This window comes from Abrus precatorius, unplaced genomic scaffold (genome assembly GCF_003935025.1).
Source record: "Abrus precatorius isolate BTA unplaced genomic scaffold, Abrus_2018 Scaffold6, whole genome shotgun sequence".
Classification (NCBI taxonomy): domain Eukaryota; kingdom Viridiplantae; phylum Streptophyta; class Magnoliopsida; order Fabales; family Fabaceae; genus Abrus; species Abrus precatorius.
Genome location: NW_020874406.1, coordinates 1510905 through 1531102, shown reverse-complemented (window position 1 = coordinate 1531102; position 20198 = coordinate 1510905). Strand labels below are relative to the sequence as shown.

Below are 20198 nucleotides of genomic sequence, written 5' to 3'. Positions count from 1 at the left end.
CTCGATGTTGCTATTGGTTACACACGCCATTCAAAATTTCAGACTACATTTATGAAGTATCGGGGCAGCACTATAAATAAGTCAGATTATATTCACTTTTCCCATCTGAATTATAAACTCTATATATTTTTGGCTTGTAGTGTGGTATAGACAAAATGGGGTCATTTAATACTGATATTGTCCATGTGTTGCTTGTCTCATTCCCAGGGCAAGGGCACGTGAACCCTCTTCTGAGGCTTGGGAAGTGCTTGGCCTCAAATGGTTTGCTGGTCACATTTTGCACCCCAGAAAGCTGGGGAAAGCAGATGAGAGAAGCGAGCAATATCTCGGACGAGGAAGTCTCCATTGGAGAGGGTTTCTTAAGGTTCGAATGGTTGGAAGATGGGTGGGATGAGGAAGAGCCTCGGAGAGAGGACTTGGATCAGTATCTGCCCCAACTTGAGATAGCTGGAAAGCAAGCCCTCTCTCGCATCATCAACCACCACGCTCAACGAGGCCGGCCCGTTTCATGTCTCATCAATAACCCTTTCATCCCCTGGGTTTCTGATCTTGCCCAATCCCTTTCCCTCCCTTCCGCCATGCTTTGGGTTCAATCTTGTGCTTCCTTTTCTGCCTACTACCATTACTACCACAAACTAGTGCCTTTTCCTTCCGAAACTGAGCCCGAAATTGATGTTCAGCTGCCATGCATGCCTTTGTTGAAATACGACCAAGTCCCCAGCTTCCTCCATCCAATCACTCCCTACCCATTCCTTCGAAGGGCAATCATGGGACAGTTCGCCAACCTGGAAAAACCCTTTTGTATTCTGATGGACACCTTCCAGGAGCTGGAGCACGACATCGTTGAGCACATGTCGAAGATTTTCCCTATTAAGACAGTTGGACCCTTGTTCAAGGCCCCACATGAGAGCACCGTGCGTGGTGATTTGTTGAAGGCCGATGACTGCATCATGGAGTGGCTTAACTCGAAGGCACCCTCTAGCGTGGTGTACATATCCTTTGGCAGCGTGGTGTACTTGAAACAAGAGCAAGTGGATGAGATCGCCTACGGCCTTCTGGACTCGGGAGTTTGTTTCCTTTGGGTGATGAAGCCTCCTCACAAACACTCTGGGAATGAGGTTCACGTGCTTCCTCGTGACTTCCTTGAGAAAGCAGGGAACAAAGGCAAAGTGGTGCGGTGGAGTCCGCAGGAGCAAGTTCTGAGTCACCCCTCGGTGGCTTGCTTTGTTACTCACTGTGGGTGGAACTCGTCCATGGAAGCACTCACCTCTGGAGTGCCCCTGGTGGCGTTCCCGCAGTGGGGTGACCAAGTGATCAATGGGAAGTACTTGGTGGATGTTTTCCAAGTGGGTGTTAGAATGTGCAGAGGTGAAGCTTCAAATGAATTGATAAAGAGGGATGAGGTGAAGCAGTGTTTGTTGGAGGCAACCGTTGGCCCCAGAGTGCCCTGCATGAAGCATAACGCTTTCAAGTTCAAGGCAGCAGCAGAAGCCGCGCTAGCCCCAAGTGGTTCTTCTCATTGCAACATGCAAGCATTCGTGGATGAAGTAAGGAAGAGAAGCGTAGAGATTAGAAACACTTGTGGCAATGCTTCCCCTTCTCACGTCAAGCCAATCCCAATGGTCACCAAAGAAAAATAACAAAATCAAATTCTTTGGTCACCCAAAATAAAATATGGATTAGTGTGACTAATTGTGTGGGTTGACTTCTTAAACATATGTTGCACTGCAGTGATTTAAAATAATTCCAACTATATGTGGGTGTGATTGTAATACTACCAATTACCAACATTACATACAAGGGGACAGGGGGGTCTATTACAAATTCTTGGTGGCCCTTTTGTTTAGTACCAACATCACACAGCGGTTTTTTAATATTTCACTTTGAATAAAAAATTCCAGATGCGATATTCATATTTTTTAAAAATATATATTTACAGATTAAATTGAAGAATAGTTGTGCGTTATTATTTAGGAAGTAAAATTATTTTTAAAATATCATGGTTGAATACATATATCGATTTTCTTTAACATTTCGTTCGATGTTATTTTTTTCAAATCATTTATTTCAAAATTTAAACCAAACCAACCCTACGTGAACATTGTAATTGAAGTTCATATGCCTAATGGTCATGGACTTGACTTTCCCCGTTTACCACTTTTCTACTGAACGTTGGGCATGCGTTTAGATATTTAAAAATTACTCGAACAAACAAAAAGAAGAAATTTAAAAATTGGTCCATGGAGGAACCTTCGTGTATGAATTTTCAGAATTTGAGATGATATTGACTGAAGGATTATCGCCAAGCATCTTTTTTTTTTCCCACAAATATTTATGAAATAAAATATGATGATACGTGCTACTTACCAGCAGTATATATCGGGTAATTATTTATTGAGAAAGCTTAAATATAATATTATAAATATTTAATATTTTTCTTTAATTAAAATTATATATTTATTTTAATAATGTGTGTCAATTTTTAACGTTAATATTTATTGTGTGAATTATTAAGACAAAATTCTAATTTTAAATAAAAAAAATACACATTTACTATTTCACCTAAGTTTGATTCATTACTTGCTACTTATTAATTAGCATGTATACACGGTATGCACATAGCACAATACAATTCGTGTAGGAAAGAATAAGAGAAAGTACGCGTTTGAATTAGAGTTTTTAAACTTTATTATAGATAAATTTAATTTGAATTGAAAAAGAATTTAAATTTGAGTGAATTTGTTTATAATTTAAAATAATTATTTTAAATTTAATTTTGACATAATAACACTATTTAGACAATATTAATAAAAGTTACTTTACATTTAATTACTAAAAAGATAAAAGTTTCGTCTTTTGGGATAGATTAAAAAGAAAATGTTAAAAATTGAAATCTCTCAAGAACTAGTGTAAATACAATTTTTACAAGTTTCGGTTTTTTTTTTTATCTTAATTTTCGCTTGTACTTTTTTCTTTTTTATTTGTTTATCAAATAATTTACTATTATTATTTTCTTTTTTTAATTTTATTTCTATTTAATGGTTGCTGATAAAAATTTATCTTAAAAACGTTAATAATTCAAGAAAAGATGAGTAGGATTTCGATATAAAAAAAGAATAGAAAGAAAGAGTGGTGAGATATTGATTACTGAATTTAATGAAGACCACGTACATGGAAAAAATGATATTTTGGGGCAGTGGTGGTATCAAAATTGTCCAACTCGATTGTAGGGAGCAGAGTGGATGGAAAATCAATTCAAGCACCGATTCAAAGTTGAAAGTGGTGAGTCAAAATGAAATAGTAAGGACGTTCAATGAACCTGGTAATGCAATGTAAGAATTAAGGTAGCGCATATTAGGAGGGCTTCTTCATAAGTCTAGTAGTTAATTACAGTTACAGAGAATCAGAGATAGATAACATATTAGCATGGCGTTTTTGGGGTTTCGTGAACTGGACGAGAGGTCGGTGATAGAGTACGTGAAGGGCATCCCTGCCCTGTCCTCAAAGTTGATGCTGGATAACGATGACGTTGACCATGACTTAACGGTAAACGAGATCGGAGATGGTAACCTCAACTTGGTCTTCGTGGTCGCCAACTCTGCGGGTTCCATCATTATCATCAAACAGGTAAATCTGCATGTCTGTGTCACAAACTTGCTGATGCTGATGCTTGATTAATGGTTGGGAATTGTAGGCTCTGCCGTACATTCGTTGCATAGGGGAATCATGGCCACTGACGAAGGAGAGAGCATACTTTGAGGCGATGGCGTTGGAAGAGCAGGGTCGCTTAACCCCTCAACATGTCCCGCAACTCTATCACTTTGACCAAACCATGTCCTTGATCGCCATGCGCTACCTTGAGCCCCCCACATCATCCTCAGAAAAGGCCTCATTGCTGGCATTCAGTATCCACTCCTCGCCCACCACATGGCACATTTCATGGCCAACACCCTTTTCTTTACTTCTCTCTTGTTCCGCTCCACAGAACATCATAAACGGGAAGGTTGTTTCTCGTTAGTTTATGTTTGTTACTCCATACTCCATTCCATTGTCGTTGTGGCACGGTAATTCCCTTCGTTAATCATCACATTTACATTTGCAGTTGCCAAATTCTGCGGGAATGCAGCGTTATGCAGGCACACTGAGCAGGTTGTTTTCTCTGACCCTTATCAAATTTCTCAGTATAATCACTGGACTTCTCCTTACCTTGATCCTCATGCTGAGGCCCTTCGTCATGACAATCTACTCAAACTTGAAGTTGCTCACCTCAAATCTAAGTACGTATTGCTATTAATTCCCGCTTTACTTATTTTCGTTCTAACAAGTAACAATTTTTTATTCTTGCAGGTTCTCGGAGAGGGCCCAGGCACTAATACACGGTGATCTACACACTAGTTCTGTCATGGTCACACCTGAATCAACTCAAGTGATTGATCCAGAATTTGCATTTTATGGACCAATGGGTTTTGACATTGGTGCATTCTTGGGTAACTTGATCTTGGCTTTCTTTGCTCAAGACGGACTCGCTCATCAAACTGATCATCGAAAAGTACCTCCTATTTTTTGCGATTGTTATTTTATGTTCTTTTTATTCAATGTTTTTTCTTGTCCACAAGATTTCCGTTGAAAAGAAAACAAACAAAATTGATCGCAATTTGACTTCTATCAAACTCCAATTCTGTTCTGTATATAACTGGTGCCTTGTTATCCAATCCATCTATGTTATAATCAAGAGACAGAGTACTTGATGTGTGTTTTAAGGTAACAAATTTATATCATGCGGATTTGTGGAATCACCAAAGAGAAAACTTGGGGGAACGGAAACATATAGCATGTTTGATTTCTATTCTTAAAACAGTTTTCTGTTTCTATTTTTAAAAATTCATTCTAACACAAACAGAAATCAAACATGCTTTTAATCTGCTATCAGTTTTTACTAGTATTATGCTGTTTATGTATTGTTCTTTATGATGCACCATATTTCAAAAATCATGACGTATGAAACTGCATTCGTATTTGATACAGATACACATAAAATACACTTACACTTGTATTCACGGTTTATTTCGTTTGCTTGTTGATTTTGACCTTCCTAATACTTATATTATTTAACTATTAGTGTAAATTTTTTTTATATAATATTTTTTTTTTATTTTTAAGAGTTTTTATTTTTAGAAAGTTATTATTGAGTAAGATTTTGTCAAGATTATAGTAAAATATTCAATATAACATACATTAAATATATTTTACTTCATACATGTTACCATACTCGTATCTTAATATTTTAAAATTTTGTCGTATTTACATGTATAGTTTTGTCTCGTCTACTAGTAGCTTTGGAATGCGGGATGGGTTACATAATGGGACTATGCGTTTAATTATGATTCTTATTAATCTATGGAGATTACTGATTGAAGGGGGGAAAAGAGTGATATAACGATATTCTTTGTCTGAAACCAAAAGAATACCATGTGACGCAGGCATATAAGGAGTGGATTCTTCAGACAATCGAAGACACTTGGAATCTTTTTTATCACAAATTCATTGCACTTTGGGACGAGCACAGAAATGGTGCTGGCGAGGCATATCTTCCAGCAATTTACAACAATCCTGAGGTTCAGCTTCTGGCACAGAAGAGATACATGACAGAGTTGTTTCATGACACACTTGGATTTGCCGCTGCCAAAATGATAAGGTGACACTTTTCCTATCTGACACAATTTAACAAAAAAGCTGAAAACAAAATAAAACTATTAAGAGCCCATTTGACCTCCAAATTATTTCAAATTTTGAGCAAATGTAGACCTTGTTTTAGGTAGAGTTGATATGGATTCACTCTCAATTACTTGTTTTGACAGGAGAATCGTTGGTGTGGTCCATGTTGAGGATTTTGATTCCATTACCGATGCTGTTAAACGGGCTTCCTGTGAACTGAAGGCACTTAATTTGGCTAAGATGCTTCTCAAAGATAGACGAAAATTTGAAGGCATTACTGAAATTGTTTCAGCAATGCAGCAGTTATAGTCTCCACAAGGATTTGCTATATTGACATTTCCATCGCGTACTGTAAATTTAATTTAGCTCTCCTGAAGTGTTTGGCAGTGTCACTGTCAACACTCAACATCATGCATGCATAGAGTTTTCTCTGTTTCTTCTGTTGTCTAGTGACAGTAAGTTTCTTATTACTATCCGTTTACTTATTCAAGATCCTCTCCTTTCTCTTTCAAAAATCCCATCCCGAACCACCCCGAATCCATATGGCAAAATTTGAAAGAGGATTGTGAACTCCATCACTACAATAGTTGATTTTTCACCCCATTAATGTTTAGACTTTTATGGGTGAATTAACGGATAACTGATGGGTTAATAAAAGTTAAATTAGAGATGATAAAGCTGTAGGCATAAATAGATGCTGTCTTTGAAGGATTTGAATTAGCGTAACTGGGAATCCTTTCAGGTGTAATATAGTAAGAAACTGTTCACAGACATTATGCAAATATTGATCTATATCTCAATATATATTGAAAGAGAAATTGACCTGCATAACATGAATTTATCGGTGAAGTGAATAATAGGAAAGTGTATAGCACCGCAACATCTAAAGCAGTTATCTGGCACAAATACATTTATTTAGTATTCTGAAAAGCTAACAATTCTAGTTGGTGCCATACTTGGCCTTGTAATCACTCCACAGCTGAGTTACTGGCTTCCCTAGCAGTTCAGTAAAGTAGCTCTCACTGTAACTGGTCTTCATCATCTTGTTTAAATCGGCAACAAAGCCATTTTTTATGCTATTGCAATAATCTAAAAATCGAGCTGTGACATCGTATCCTTGGTTCCAATTATCATCATGCCCTGGCAGAACCCAGGAGGGTGCTGCATAGCCAGCCTTCAACCGCACAAAATCAGCTATGCCTTCAACGAGTCCTGAAGGAGCCTGGCCGTTTCCGTTCCACTGCCATGCATGGGCCATTTCATGATAGAGTAATCCTGTAATCTCCTTTTTTACATCCCCAGGGTAACTTTCAATGTAGCTTGCACTCACATGAATCTCGTTGTTGCTACAATATGCGATCCCATCAATGTTTTCAACTATCATACTGATTTTTTGGACGTTCTTCCTGTCACCTACAGTGTTCTGCTGAAAGAGCTTCAGTGTGAAGTCCACAGCAGAGCTCAGTGTTTGCTTGGCATAATCTGCTCCTACATTTTTGTCAAATAGCTTACCACCAGTGCTGGATTCAGCATTGTTGGACACAACATAGTCCACTGCCATACAACTATAGATAGCCGCCAGTGTTAGTACGAAGCATAGGACGTGCTTAAGGTATTCAGCCATTGTTGTGTTAGTTGGGTTTTGCGCAATAGTCCTAGGGGGTGCTCTACAGCTTTTGTAGGAGGAATTTGAAGTCAAAACAGCTAGTAATAAGGAGGTGCTGGGTGCATGACTTAGACTAAAGAAAGTCGGCCCCAAAGATCATACATCAACGTAACAGCAAATATTCTTTTCTATTAATTTCTTTTTCAAAACCCTACTCCACTCGGATCTCATTCCCTCTTTGCAACAAAAGTAAAGCTAGTGAATATTGTCAAATCATGCGATTATTGTTTTAATTTCTATAAACATACATCCTAAGAATTTTTTAGTTCTGTAAAATAGGGATGTCTGAGTTATAAGCATACATCCTAAATCAGAAGTTTAAACTGGTGGTTATCTTGTTCACGAGAAGCATTTTGTCTTATTTGACTCCTTTAGAAGTGGTGAATATAGCATAATTTTAGAATCATCTCATCCATATGAGTACATGTCGTAGTGGATTGATTGAAGGAGTAAACAAGTTAAAAATGCCACTTCAGATAATACGTCATAAAGTTTGGAGTTCTGCTGAAATTATAAGACTAATAAGGTAAACTATCCATCCTATTTTCCATTATAATCAGCATGCAGTCATTTGTTGAACTCTTATTTAGATATATTTTTAAACTAACCAGCCCCCAAGGCCTTAGCTAATAGCTAATTGGCATATTGGGCCTTGTAGTCATTCCACAGCTGATCAACATTCTTACCGAGAAGCTGAACAAAGTATTGGCTGCTATAGCCATCCCTCATCTTGTTGTTGAGTTGTGCTACAAAACCATTTTTGAGAGTGTTACAGTAGTCAAGAAAATAAGCTGTAATATCATAACCTTGGTCCCATCTCTGTCCCTGGCCTGGTTTAACCCAGTGAAGGGGTGCATAGCCAGCTTTCAACCTCACAAAATCTGCTATTCCTTCAATGAGTCCCCCAGGAGCCTGTCCATTCCCATTCCACTGCCATATGTGAGTCATTTCATGATACAGAACACCTGTAATCTCTGTTTTTACATTCCCAGAATAGCTTCCAACATATTTTGCGTTTAGATGAATCTCATTGTTGGTGGCATATGCGACTCCATCCATCTCCTCCACAATCAAGCTCACTTTTTCCACCTTTTTCCTGTCAGCAAGACCATTTTGCTGGAACACCCTCCATGTGAATTGTGTGGCAGATTTCAGTGTTTGCTTGGCGTAGGCTGCGCCTATTTCTTGATTGAAACGCACACCACCAGCAGTTGTTGATGCTGTGTTGGTGACAGTGTACTGAACCTCGTGCGTTCCATGAATGCAGGCTAGAATTACTACCAAAGATAGCACATGCATAATGTATTTAGTTGTCATAGCTCTCGAGATTTTTGGTTTCTTTTCATCCCAATCTGATTTTTATAAGAACATAAAAGACAAACAACAACAACCAGGACGCTAGTGGTGTGCTCCAGTGCAGACTGCAGAGTAATGCACTCCCACACTTCAGTTAGTGCTTTAATGGAAATTTGCCTGATGCCATTTTTAATATATTGCGCTAATTTTCACTTCCCTTTCAACATTGGTTACTATATTAGATATTTAATGGGATGAGTACCACTTATTTAACCAAAAATTAATATCAGCCTTTTTTATACTTTAATTGTTCTATGACCATATTTACATAAGAGTTACTCAATATAGAGTTAAAAATATAGATCACAATCAAAATTATATTTCTTGAAAATTGTAACTAAATAGTCTAGACTCACTGCTAAGACATAAACTAACAAAATAAATAGTTACAATTTTCTCAAAATGCATGATGACTCCAAACATCCCTCAGCCAGACCTTCAGCATGAAAAGTAGATGCATTACCTTTCATATCTGCTCATGTATCACTATACGATCATTGCAATACACACACTAACACAAACAAAATGCAAGGGTGAACTTACGCAACAAATAATTACATAATGCAAAATATATTATATACATTTTCAACAAATTTTAGCTAATCAATGCAGTTTATTCAACACATTCTCAACCCATCTAATAGAAATACAATAGTTCAGTTCTAACTGGTTTTACAACTCTAGTATTTCAGAAGGAACTGTTTTCGGTTTGGAAGTGACTCATCCTGGTATCTGGATCCAAACATAGCTCAGCATTTTTCTTATTGTTACGTGTCTAATCACCTAAACATGTAATTCAACTCTAGAATGATGAAAATCAACATGATGCAACACAGCTATATATGTTTTCTTAGTCTCAGCAATACAACCATATATACTTTCATTCAATCTCAGCAGCACAGCCATATGTACATAGTTTCATTTAGTCTCAGCAATACAGCCATATATATATAGGATAAAGCCTCACCCAGTGTTTCTCGTCCTGCTCCTCAAATACAGGACATCTCACAGGACAATTCTGGAAAGGTTGAAATAACCTTTGATAGGAGAAACTCTTTCTCCTCAAGGATCGATGCTTATAGCAATCGATCTGATTTTGTCTCTGCTAGAAGATCTTTCTCTTCTAGACCTTATATTAGACCTGACATTCCTAGGTCTGTTAATCATGACCCCTCTCTAAATCTTCAAGGTTTAGACACTTCTTCTAGGATTCCTAGAAATGTTTATCAGACATCTGAAAAAGAAGACGAAAATCAGAGTATCCAATCTCCAACCTACTCTTCCCTTAATGAGTCTTATGATGTTATCTCATAAATTCATTATAGATAAGGAAACCCTTAGGAAAGATTTCTACTCTGAGGAATGGAAACCTCAAAGAGAGTGGTTCTTTCAAAATTATAGGGGAAAAGATAGGTCTGCCATCCAAGAGAAATTCTATCAATTTCTCGAAAAAGTCAAACAAAATATTCCATTCTTTGATTGGTATCATGCTTATACCATTCGTAATAATATTGATTATCCTTGGCAAGAGGATGTTATTAGTACCTCTTCTGCTAATGTTATATCCTGGAAAATCAAAGACGGACAAATTGTCCAAAGTGATTTACCACCCACATCTCAATACCAATTACCCAATTTGAAAGACAAAGGCGGTAACCCTGTTACTGCTACTCCTTTTAAGTCTAAAAATCCTGATGAGTCTATCACTCCTCATGATATCCAAGGCCTTATGGAACAGGCCAATTATACTAATAAATACCTTCAGGTTTTGGGAGAAAAAATCTCTGTTAGTCCTATCAAACCCAAACTTGAAGAAGTATCTTCTTCATCCTCCCAACCACAATTAGAAAAACCTCTGTTTAAACCTTTTAAGATTAGTGCCAAAGCTAAGCAGAAAATCTTAGAACTCAGGTAAAGAGAAAAAGCCAAGGTGAATGAGGAAAACCAGAATGAGTTGCTTAGTAAAATTACTAGCCTCCTTACCACTATTCCCGACACTCCTCAACCCTCTGAAGAATCTAGTGCTAAACCCAGGACTAGGTCTTTTGCCAAGACTATCAATGCCATTTCCAAGACTGATTCAGAACATTGTTCTGAAACAGATTCTATCTTAGCTATCAATCCAATCAATAATTGGAAAAATTCCTCCAAGCTTTATTATAATAGAGCTACTGCTCCTGATCTTATTTTAGAAGAAAAACATGATTTTATTCAAAGTTTTAATTCTAATGATATTTATATTTGGAATATCGATGGATTATCTGAATATAATATCATTGCCAAACTTCAAAACATGTCGGTTGTCGCTATGGGCTATTTTACTAATCAAAATATGCCTGAAGACACCATTGTCTATATTCTTGTTGCCGGTTTTACTGGCCAACTCGAAGGTTGGTGGGATAATTATCTCATTGAAGCTGATAAAGATAATATCCTCTCTGCAGTTAAAATTGATGATAAGGGGAAAACCATTGTTAATGACAATGAGCGTCTCCCTGATGCTGTGTATACATTATTATACACAATATCTTAACATTTCCTAGGTGATCCTTCTCTTTGGAGGGAAAGATCAGGTGAGTTACTTTCAAAACTCAAATGTGATTCCTTGGAACATTTCAAGTGGTATAAAGATACCTTTATGTCTAGGGTCCTTACTAGGGAAGATTGTAACCAAGCTTATTGGAAAGAAAAATATCTTGATGGTCTTCCTAAAGCATTCGGAGATCTTATTAGAAGTAAACTCCGAAGTCGTTCTTCTACTGGAGAGATTAATTATGATAAATATGATTATGGTCAGCTTACTGCTATTATTGTCCATAGTGGTATTTAAGCCTGACAGAAAGATAAACTCCAAAAACAACTTGCTAAAGAAAAAGCTTTGAGCAAGAAAGAATTAGGTTCATTCTGCGAACAGTTTGGTCTTCCATCCTGCTCTCCTAAAAAGAAACATGCCCCTAAGAAAGAGGCTGTAGAACCTTACAAAAAGCCCTACAAACGCAGGTACAATAGAAAACCCAGTCCTAAGAAACAAGGGGATAATGTTATCCCCACCAATATTCCCAAAAAACCCAGAACAGGCATAACCTGTTACAATTGTGGTAAACCTGGCCATATTAGTAAATACTGCAGGTTAAAAAAGAAAATTAGTAGTCTTAATTTGGATCCTTCTTTAGAAGACCAGATTAACCATCTTTTGGCTGATTCCTCTAGTGAAGACGCTAATAAAGAATCTGAAGAGGATGTTAACCAAATTCAGAATGATGACCAAGCCTCTTCTTCTGACAGTGACGAAACTCCAGAAATCAATGTTTTGACAAAAGAACAAGATCTTCTTTTTGAAGCTATAAGCTCTATTTCGGATCATCAAGATAGAAAAGAATTTTTAAATAAATTCAAAGAGGTTTTAGAAAATAAACCTAAACCTAAAGAATATTTTACTTCAAACAAATTTGACATTACAAATATTTTCAAAAGATTAGAAAAGAATTCTAGTATTAAACCAACCACTATACAAGATCTCCAGATTGAGATAAATAATCTTAAAAAAGAGATCAGAGAAATCAAAGATCAACAACAAATTCATCAAGTTATTCTTTCTCAGTTAGATGATGATTCTGACATTGAGAAAGTAGAACTTCCTGAAAATAATGATTCTGTAAAGGTTGATTCTGATAATCCAGAAGAAACCTTTATGTGTTTGATCAATAAGGTCAAAATACAAAAATTTTATATTAATATCAGAATCGTTATTGATGATTTTGTTCTTGATACTTTGGCCCTCTTTGATACAGGTGCTGATTCAAACTATATTTTAGAAGGATTAATTCCTACAAAATATTTCAAAAAAACCTCTGAAAAACTCAGCACTGCTAGTGGTTCAAAACTGAAAATTAACTACAAACTTTCTAAAGCCGTGATTGAAAATCAAGGGCTTAAGATTGAGACAAATTTTCTTCTTGTAAAAAATTTAAAAAATGAAGTTATTTTGGGAACACCTTTTATAAAAGCTCTTTTCCCTCTACAAATTTCGAAAGATGGTATTTCCACTCGTCATTTAGGAAAACAGGTAATTTTCAAATTTTCTAACAAACCATTTACAAAAAATATTAATTCTATTCAAAACAAAATTAATCAAATTAATTTTCTAAAAGAAGAAGTTTCTTTTGCCAACATTGAAAAACAATTACAAGGTCCTTCTCTCCAGAAGAAAATCCAATCCCTTTTAAGAAACATCCAAACTTCTATATGTTCTGACCTACCCAGCGCCTTCTGGAATAGGAAAAAACATATTGTCAGTCTTCCTTATGAGTCAGGTTTTAAGGATAGCCAGATTCCTACTAAAGCCAGACCAATACAAATGAATGAAGAACTCCTTCATTATTGTCAGAAAGAGATTACAGATCTCTTAGACAAAAATCTTATTAGAAAAAGCAAGAGTCCTTGGTCTTGCTCCGCTTTTTATGTTAATAAACCTGCTGAGATTGAGAGAGGTACTCCTAGACTTGTCATCAATTACAAACCCCTCAATCAAGCCCTTCAATGGATTAGACATCCTATCCCCAATAAAAAAGATCTTCTTAACAGACTTAATTCTGCTAAGATCTTTTCAAAATTCGACATGAAATCTGGATTTTGGCAAATCCAAATTTGCGAAAATGATAAGTACAAAACTGCCTTTACTGTTCCCTTTGGGTATTACGAATGGAATGTTATGCCCTTTGGTCTAAAAAATGCTCCTTCTGAATTTCAAAAAATCATGAATGACATTTTCAATCCTTATTCAAAATTTGTCATTGTCTACATTGACGATGTTTTAATTTTTTCCCAATTTGTTGATCAACATTTTAAACATATAAATGTTTTTATCAATGTTATTAAACAAAACGGTCTTGCCGTTTCAAAATCAAAAATTAGTCTCTTTCAAACCAATATCAGATTCCTTGGACATAATATCCACCAAGGTACCATTATCCCTATCAGTAGGTCCATTGAATTTGCTGATAAATTTTCTGACAGGATTCTTGATAAAACCCAATTACAGAGATTTTTGGGTTGCCTCAATTACGTAGGGGACTTCATCCCCCACCTTAATAACATCATCAAGCCTTTACATGATAGGCTTAGAAAGAATCCTCCCCCTTGGACTGATGTCCATACTAATGTCGTCAAAGAAATCAAAAACAAAGTTAGGAAGATAAATTGTCTGTATCTTCCCATCCCTCAAGCCTTCAAAATCGTTGAAACTGATGCCTCAGACATAGGTTATGGAGGCATCCTTAAACAAAAAATCAAGTCGCATGAGCATATCATTGCATATACTTCAAAACATTGGAATTCTGCACAACAGAATTATTCTACTGTTAAAAAGGAAGTTTTGGCAATAGTTTTATGCGTTTCAAAATTTCAATCTGATTTATTAAATCAAAAATTTTTAATTAGGGTAGATTGTAAGTCTGCCAAAGAAATCTTACAAAAGGATGTTAAAAATCTTGCCTCAAAACAAATTTTTGCAAGATGGCAAGCAATTTTAAGTATTTTTGATTTTGACATTGAGTATCTCAAAGGCACTTCAAACTCTCTCCCTGATTATCTTACCCGTGAATATTTACAGGATAAGTAAGATGCCTAGAAAGGCAGTTACCCCTTCTAGGGGAGGAACCATCAGAGGTGGCAAAGTCAGATTAGCTCTGACTCTAAACAAATCAAAACCACAATCTGCTTCAGCAGATTCAAAAACCTCTTCTTCTGGGTCATCTACCCCCATTGAGTCATCGACTCAAAAAGCAATCCAAATTGTTGAGTCATCAACTCAGCAATCTGGAACTCCAAAAGAATCTTCCAAAAAGACTGATTCTGTTGTCAAAACCACCAAACAAACCAAAGCAGACTATGCTCTCCCAATTAGTACGCTTCTAGCTGTCCAACAAGGAAGCTTGAGTAGCCTACCAAATAAATCATGGGCAGACATTGCCTCTGAAGAAGATATGAAATTAGATTTAGCTAGCCTAAACACTATACTCCAGTCCTTCAACCAAACCCAGAAAACAATAACCAATAAAACAGAAGGGACCCTTGAACTTCAAAAGGGAAAACAAAAAACTTCAAATCCAAGCCATTATGTAGCCAAAGGAAAATTCTCCTCAGTCATACAAATGGAACCTGAATTTTGGGACAAAAACCCATACAAGGCAATTACCAAAGTTTTCCCACCAGGATTTCATTTCAGACCATATCAGGCTAATAAAACCAGGCAGTTTTATGAGTTTATCTTAGTGGATTCAGATTCTGTTTCCATTAAACACTACAAAGACCACAAAGATCCGTCAGTTACAACCCATTCAACAATCCAGATCCTGAAAGTCTTAACTCCAAAGGCTTTTGGAAAAAATTTAAATTCTTATAAAAAGTTTTTCCAACCATTTGATCCAGTAGGTTATAATTATTGGGATTACATTGACGCATGGACAAGAACTTTCTGGTTCCAAAATAAACTTAACCGACATTCTTGGTTAATATATTTTAAAAAGAATCAGAATTATGACTTTCCAAATTGGTTCCTTCAATGGTGGGATTATTTTGGGCCAATTGAAGAAATCCTTCCCACACCTGTCAAAGAAGGATACAATATTTACAAAGGCAGATATCTGCGAGAATCAAGAATTCCAGCAGATCTTAAATACTTCTCTGACTTTGCCCTAGCATGGGTATTCTCATGGCAATACAGATATGGCAAGACAGACAATGAAGACACTCTCCCTCTGTTGCACAGGTATTCCTTTGTAAAATGGTGGAACCAATTCAATGCGGAACATGCCGGACCAGAAGGAGTTGCTGAATATTTTGGGAAAAACCCCAAACTATTAAATCTAGCAGACCCAGCAACATTTCAATTCCTTAATCAGAAATCCAAAATTGCAGCATTCTTATCAGGATGCGATACCAAAGAAAAAATGAAGAAAAATCTACAAGATGTTCTCCTATTATTGCAAAGCCAAGAAGAAGGAGAATCTTCTAACCAAGATGCCAATATTGAAGAAAATCAAAATGAAGATGATTGTTTCGGTATTGACATCAATGATCTTTAGAAACCGGTACTATAGTGAATAGTTCCAGTCATGAACCGGAACTGTAGTAATAGTACTTTAAAATTTTCTATATAAGGAGGCCTCGACCATATTGTGAGGTACCCTTTCATTTAGCAACATAAGAGAGATTTAAGAGAGAGAAGCTCTGAGAGAAAAACTTCTTGTAAGCCTTCTTCTTCTTTGAGATCTTTCAATAAAATTTGCTGTTTCAAATTATTTTCTTCTCTTCTTCTTCTTAGCCGGTCCTGTTCGGACTACCGTCGCTCCGGCTTTCTTCTCTTCTCCCTCTACTAGATCTGTGTTGGTTATACCACCGTTCTAGTTTCTCTATGTGTTAACTGTTTTACATACTGCACTTTTAATTTCTGCATATCTGTTAGTAGTCCTGCTACTGCCTACTTTCCTTTCAGTCTTTTAATCTGTCAATTTCTATTCCCTTGATCCACTAGGGTTATCTGGTAAGGACCCTAGACATAAAGGTATCTTTATACCACTTGAAATGTTCCAAGGAATCACATTTGAGTTTTGAAAGTAACTCACCTGATCTTTCCCTCCAAAGAGAAGGATCACCTAGGAAATGTTAAGATATTGTGTATAATAATGTATACACAGCATCAGGGAGACGCTCATTGTCATTAACAATGGTTTTTCCCTTATCATCAATTTTAACTGCAGAGAGGATATTATCTTTATCAGCTTCAGTGAGATAATTATCCCACCAACCTTCGAGTTGGCCAGTAAAACCGGCAACAAGAATATAGACAATGGTGTCTTCAGGCATATTTTGATTAGTAAAATAGCCCATAGCGACAACCGACATGTTTTGAAGTTTGGCAATGATATTATATTCAGATAATCCATCGATATTCCAAATATAAATATCATTAGAATTAAAACTTTGAATAAAATCATGTTTTTCTTCTAAAATAAGATCAGGAGCAGTAGCTCTATTATAATAAAGCTTGGAGGAATTTTTCCAATTATTGATTGGATTGATAGCTAAGATAGAATCTGTTTCAGAACAATGTTCTGAATCAGTCTTGGAAATGGCATTGATAGTCTTGGCAAGAGACCTAGTCCTGGGTTTAGCACTAGATTCTTCAGAGGGTTGAGGAGTGTCGGGAATAGTGGTAAGGAGGCTAGTAATTTTACTAAGCAACTCATTCTGGTTTTCCTCATTCACCTTGGCTTTTTCTCTTTGCCTGAGTTCTAAGATTTTCTGCTTAGCTTTGGCACTAATCTTAAAAGGTTTAAACAGAGGTTTTTCTAATTGTGGTTGGGAGGATGAAGAAGATACTTCTTCAAGTTTGGGTTTGATAGGACTAACAGAGATTTTTTCTCCCAAAACCTGAAGGTATTTATTAGTATAATTGGCCTGTTCCATAAGGCCTTGGATATCATGAGGAGTGATAGACTCATCAGGATTTTTAGACTTAAAAGGAGTAGCAGTAACAGGGTTACCGCCTTTGTCTTTCAAATTGGGTAATTGGTATTGAGATGTGGGTGGTAAATCACTTTGGACAATTTGTCCGTCTTTGATTTTCCAGGATATAACATTAGCAGAAGAGGTACTAAAAACATCCTCTTGCCAAGGATAATCAATATTATTACGAATGGTATAAGCATGATACCAATCAAAGAATGGAATATTTTGTTTGACTTTTTCGAGAAATTGATAGAATTTCTCTTGGATGGCAGACCTATCTTTTCCCCTATAATTTTGAAAGAACCACTCTCTTTGAGGTTTCCATTCCTCAGAGTAGAAATCTTTCCTAAGGGTTTCCTTATCTATAATGAATTTATGAGATAACATCATAAGACTCATTAAGGGAAGAGTAGGTTGGAGATTGGATACTCTGATTTTCGTCTTCTTTTTCAGATGTCTGATAAACATTTCTAGGAATCCTAGAAGAAGTGTCTAAACCTTGAAGATTTAGAGAGGGGTCATGATTAACAGACCTAGGAATGTCAGGTCTAATATAAGGTCTAGAAGAGAAAGATCTTCTAGCAGAGACAAAATCAGATCGATTGCTATAAGCATCGATCCTTGAGGAGAAAGAGTTTCTCCTATCAAAGGTTATTTCAACCTTTCCAGAATTGTCCTGTGAGATGTCCTGTATTTGAGGAGCAGGACGAGGAACACTGGGTGAGGCTTTATCCATCACCCATTTTTCTGGGAGAGTAACCTCATCCCATTTAATAATTCTAGGTAGAGAAACATTAGCCTTTGTCATATCAGTGATAAACAAAGTAGTTTCTCCCTTTTGAGGCTTGAGAAGGACTCTAGAAGCACAAGAATTCATGACCTTATACTGAATCCTATAGATCAAGGCTGCGGGAATAGATCCCTCTTTCATGTCTAACCCATGAAAGCAAATATTGAGAAACAAGGAGTCTAGGATGTGTTCATCCATAAGACTCACAGTTTTGTTGGGAAAACAGTTAAAATAAATCGGACCTTGACCGAGACTGGTTTCAACTGTTCCTATAAGAGAATCATCAAACTTATTATGACGAATATCTCTTAAACAGATTAAGACAGCAGCATCTATGCCTATGTCTATTAATGGTTTGATTGCTACCTGAACACATCCTATGTGAAGGTACTTGTACTTTCTTTTATGGTCATTAAGAGAGGATTTGGACAGGAGATGAAATTCTTCTCCTATACCTTTCCCTAAAGGAATATTATTTTCAACAGTCTTGATAATATAATCCGAACTGTTTTTCTTAGGTTGGTCTTCAGGAACATATAATGTGTCCTGAGGAATGACTGGAATAGTCCAGTCATCCATACTTTGATTTATCTCTTCAAAACGAACTTCTTCGTCAAAGAGATTGTGTTTGGGTGTGATTTCAGGAGAATGTTTCTCCTGGTCATCAAAGAGATTAGTTTTAGTTGGAGAGGAGGAGGAGGAACTGGAGCCAGAACGAAAGGAAATGCGAGAGAAAGAGCGTAAGAGTCTAGACATGATATAAAAATATCTGGCTCATCACCCTCATTTGGTTCCGTAACAATTCATCTGTTAATTATTTATAACTTATTTAACTGGATCTGGTTATTTGTGGACTTTTTTTTTTTTTTTATTCTGAAAATTCTTTTACTATAGCCACCAGCTTCTTATGTTCTTTGTTCCTTTTGAATACAGCATCGTCAAATTAGCCTTACTGCCCTTTCAACCATACGGGACTTGCTGCTACAGCCCTATTCAAAAGAACGAAGGACTGCTGTACTTCCAGTAAAGGATTTTCTTAAAAACATGAAACTATACAAAAGCAATATTTCAGAACCATTAGTTCGTAGCGTTGTTACAGACAGGGACGATCATTACTGATCTCACCCGAAGGGCCTGTCAGCTGTCCAGCCAATAAACCATGGTTACAGAAATTTCATAAAGGAATTTAAAGTCCAGATCCAGAAGAATACAATTACAGATAATTAACAGTTAAATTTCAGCATATATTAAACATTCTCAACACATATATCACAGCTTCTCAACATGTTATGTCTTACCACAACATTCCAAACATTCATCTCAAACTTGGACAATTTCACACCATTCACAGGACAATAGAGTTGAATTATGTATAATATCACAACACCATAAGTGAGTAATAAAGACTTTCTAGGATAAGCTTCATTTACCTAGAATATGTTTTCTTAGGTCAAAGTCCTCATGAGTTCTAAATAGAGAAACAAGGCCCAAGGATCTCAAATCTCCTTATCATCACAAAATAGAAAATTTTTGAGAAGGAAAATCAAGAAACAAGGAGTAGAATAAGAGGACTAAGTCCCTGAAACTCACCTAGATCTGCACTGAATAGATGTTCCCACTTAGATCGGGAAGAAGTTCAGCTTTGAAAAGGTTTTCTCTAAGGGGAGAAGGTGAGAGAACAGAAAGAAAATGAGAAGGAAGAATTGTTTGGTGAGAAATGAAGATTTTCGCTTAGACGAGATGACAGTTAGGGCGGTCTTATCTCGTCTCACTTGAGTGAGACGAAACTGATCTCACTTGAGTGAGACCACTCCAAAATACCCAATTCAACACGACTCATTCTCGCTTGAACGGGAATTTACCTCGCCTGAGCGAGACATCCTGCATCCAGAATTCTCAAAATGAGGCAATATAAGTCCTTAACTATAATCCCTACGTTATTACACACATAACACATTTAACAATTAATTGCAGACCCCCTCTCACTGCTAATTACATCAATGAAAACCATCATACAATACTACAAATGCCCAACTCTTTATTCAACAGCAATACAACTCTCATATTTATATTCCTACATATGAAAATTTCATATAATTCAAGCATACACAACACAATTCAGAAAGAATAATACATATAAAAATATACAAGTCTAACAAC

General features: G+C 36.4%; 3 protein-coding genes and 1 pseudogene across 3 annotated transcripts; 2 read left to right on the top strand and 2 right to left on the bottom strand.

Moving 5' to 3' along the window:
* Nucleotides 1-155: 155 nt before the first annotated feature.
* Nucleotides 156-1640, top strand: LOC113869251 (gallate 1-beta-glucosyltransferase-like). Its single transcript, XM_027505492.1, has one exon. It carries the CDS (start codon nucleotides 156-158, stop codon nucleotides 1638-1640), a length of 1485 nt encoding a protein of 494 aa, XP_027361293.1.
* Nucleotides 1641-3254: 1614 nt separating this feature from the next.
* LOC113868717 lies at nucleotides 3255-6057 on the top strand (annotated as a pseudogene).
* A 598-nt stretch (nucleotides 6058-6655) lies between these two features.
* On the bottom strand, nucleotides 6656-7339 carry LOC113868719. The gene has a single exon (XM_027504557.1). The coding sequence runs from the start codon at nucleotides 7337-7339 to the stop codon at nucleotides 6656-6658; it is 684 nt and encodes a 227-aa protein (XP_027360358.1).
* Nucleotides 7340-8014: 675 nt separating this feature from the next.
* On the bottom strand, nucleotides 8015-8698 carry LOC113868718. Its single transcript, XM_027504556.1, has one exon. The coding sequence runs from the start codon at nucleotides 8696-8698 to the stop codon at nucleotides 8015-8017; it is 684 nt and encodes a 227-aa protein (XP_027360357.1).
* Between the last annotated feature and the right edge of the window lie 11500 nt (nucleotides 8699-20198).

What these genes read in the sequence shown, in the direction of transcription:
- LOC113869251 (XM_027505492.1), top strand. Translation starts at nt 156, where the DNA reads ATGGGGTCATTTAATACTGATATTGTCCATGTGTTGCTTGTCTCATTC.
- LOC113868719 (XM_027504557.1), bottom strand. Translation starts at nt 7,339, where the DNA reads ATGGCTGAATACCTTAAGCACGTCCTATGCTTCGTACTAACACTGGCG.
- LOC113868718 (XM_027504556.1), bottom strand. Translation starts at nt 8,698, where the DNA reads ATGACAACTAAATACATTATGCATGTGCTATCTTTGGTAGTAATTCTA.